General features: G+C 44.5%; 1 protein-coding gene across 1 annotated transcript in view; it reads left to right on the top strand.

Annotated features, from left to right (window-relative positions):
• LOC101983540 (constitutive coactivator of PPAR-gamma-like protein 1) overlaps positions 1 to 1,869 on the top strand; it is a gene marked incomplete at its 5' end in the record, with an annotated part of 84,686 nt that overhangs the window by 31,749 nt on the left and 51,068 nt on the right. The window contains 2 exon segments of the mRNA XM_026783022.1: positions 549 to 677; positions 1,557 to 1,653. Of these exon segments, the coding sequence (XP_026638823.1) occupies positions 549 to 677; positions 1,557 to 1,653 (226 nt within the window).

Raw genomic sequence — 1,869 nt, 5'->3', positions numbered from 1 at the left:
GAACTCACAGAGATCCGCCTGCCTCTGCCTCCCGAGTGCCACCACCACACGGCTTCTATTTCTCTCTTTTCAAATGTGCCCTTCAGTGGGAGGTGGTACTCTTGTCAAGCTCATAGATAAACTTGGTGGGTGTAGGCACTTGGTAACTGAGTTTATCCTTCAAGTTTCGGGGAGCCTTGAGTACAGGTTCAAAGATCACACCACGCTGCCTAACTTGTTGATACAGAAAGGAAGCTAATGGCTTCTAATGACCCTGCTCAGTTTGTGAGATGTAGGTCCTGTTCTCAGAACACTGAATGATGAGAGCCCAGCCATGCTCTTTCAGCGTCACAGGGTTTGAGCAGGTGAATTGTGTTGTTTCATCTGAAAGAAAGAGCTGGCTGTAGAGCTATCTGTTCTTAGAGATAGAAGTCCAGGCCAGGGTCTCACGGGTGGGAGGTAGGCAGGTCCTAGTAGGCCCAGTAGACATATTTTTGGAACGTCTGGGCCCTACACGCAGACTCCCCATCTCTGAAGCTCATGCCTACTGCTAACACTTGTCCTCCCAGGTCCGCGCCCACCAGCTGGTCTTGCCACCTTGTGACGTAGTGATCAAAGCTGTAGCCGACTATGTCCGCAACATTCTCGACACCTCTGACCTGGATGCCATAGCTAAAGATGTTTTCCAGCATTCTCAGGTAACAACACGAACTAGAAAAGGTTTGGGCTTTGCATGGGTTGTACCCAGGATTGTAGGCTGGAAGCATGTGCTTGGGATATGAAGCTGTAGGACTGGAGGATTAGGGTAGCCAGTATGTCTTCCATCAGCTGGGTGATCTGAGCCACTTCACCTTGCTTGTTAGGTGAACAGGAGGGGAGTTAGTGTAGGTAATGCCAGAGTCTGTGGTACTCTGTGTTCATAAGACACATGTGCCAAAGGGTTGTTTTTGTTGGTTTATTTTTTTCTTTTCCTTTTTCGTTTTTCCCTCTCCCTCTCCCTCTCTTCCTCCCTCTCCCTCTCCCCCTCTCTCTCGATCCACCTACCTCTGCCTCCTGAGTGCTGGGACTGAAGTCATGCATCACCATGCCTGGCTCATGCCAAAGTTTTCAAAAGATAAAGTGCATGTTGGTCAAACGGTGTTATAGATTGCAGGTTAGACTTTCTGTTTGGGAAGTAAAGAAGGTAGACAAGTCTGCTCAGTACAGCAGTTGAGGGTTGAGATACCCGGGCTCTTCCTGAAGAGCCTAAGCCAGGCTCTTGTTAGCCTCCCTGTCTAAGCCGCCCATCCCACCTGCTGTGAACTGGGAGGTCCTGGGGGTGGAGAAGGTCAGAGACCAAACAGAGCTGGTCAGAGAAACCAGTGCCCATCCCTGATGCCAGCTAAGAAATCTATTTTCTGACCACATTGCTTTAAATTTACATTAATTTTTTGCTAATAATTTATTGTGTTTGATCTAAGGTTTTCATGTCATTCTCTGTTCTTATCTAACCTGAAAGGTTATAAATTGTTTATGTGCTGAATTATGATAAAATTATGACCAGTGGCATAACTAAGGCTTTCCTACATCTATTTTAGTCTAGAACAGATGACAAAGTCATTCGATTTAAGAGAGCAGTTGGATATTACTCAGCAACTAGCAAGCCTATGCCATTTCACCCTCCACATTACTTAGGTAAGTAAACAAAGCCCCCATGTGATTGCCATTAACTGTAGAAATTCTGAGATTTAATTATTCCCCAGCAAATTTCATATGTTTACTTATTTTTTATTTTTATTTTTTGTTGTTGTTGTTGTTTTTTTTTTTTTTTTTTTTTTTTTTTTTTTTTTTTTTTTTTGAGACAGGGTTTCTCTGTGGTTTTTTTTTTTGGAGCCTGTCCTGGAACTAGCT

Source organism: Microtus ochrogaster, chromosome 16, assembly GCF_000317375.1.
Source record: "Microtus ochrogaster isolate Prairie Vole_2 chromosome 16, MicOch1.0, whole genome shotgun sequence".
NCBI classification, from domain to species: Eukaryota; Metazoa; Chordata; class Mammalia; order Rodentia; family Cricetidae; genus Microtus; species Microtus ochrogaster.
Note: the sequence above shows the minus strand (reverse complement) of the source record. Positions and strands in the feature narration are given on the sequence as shown.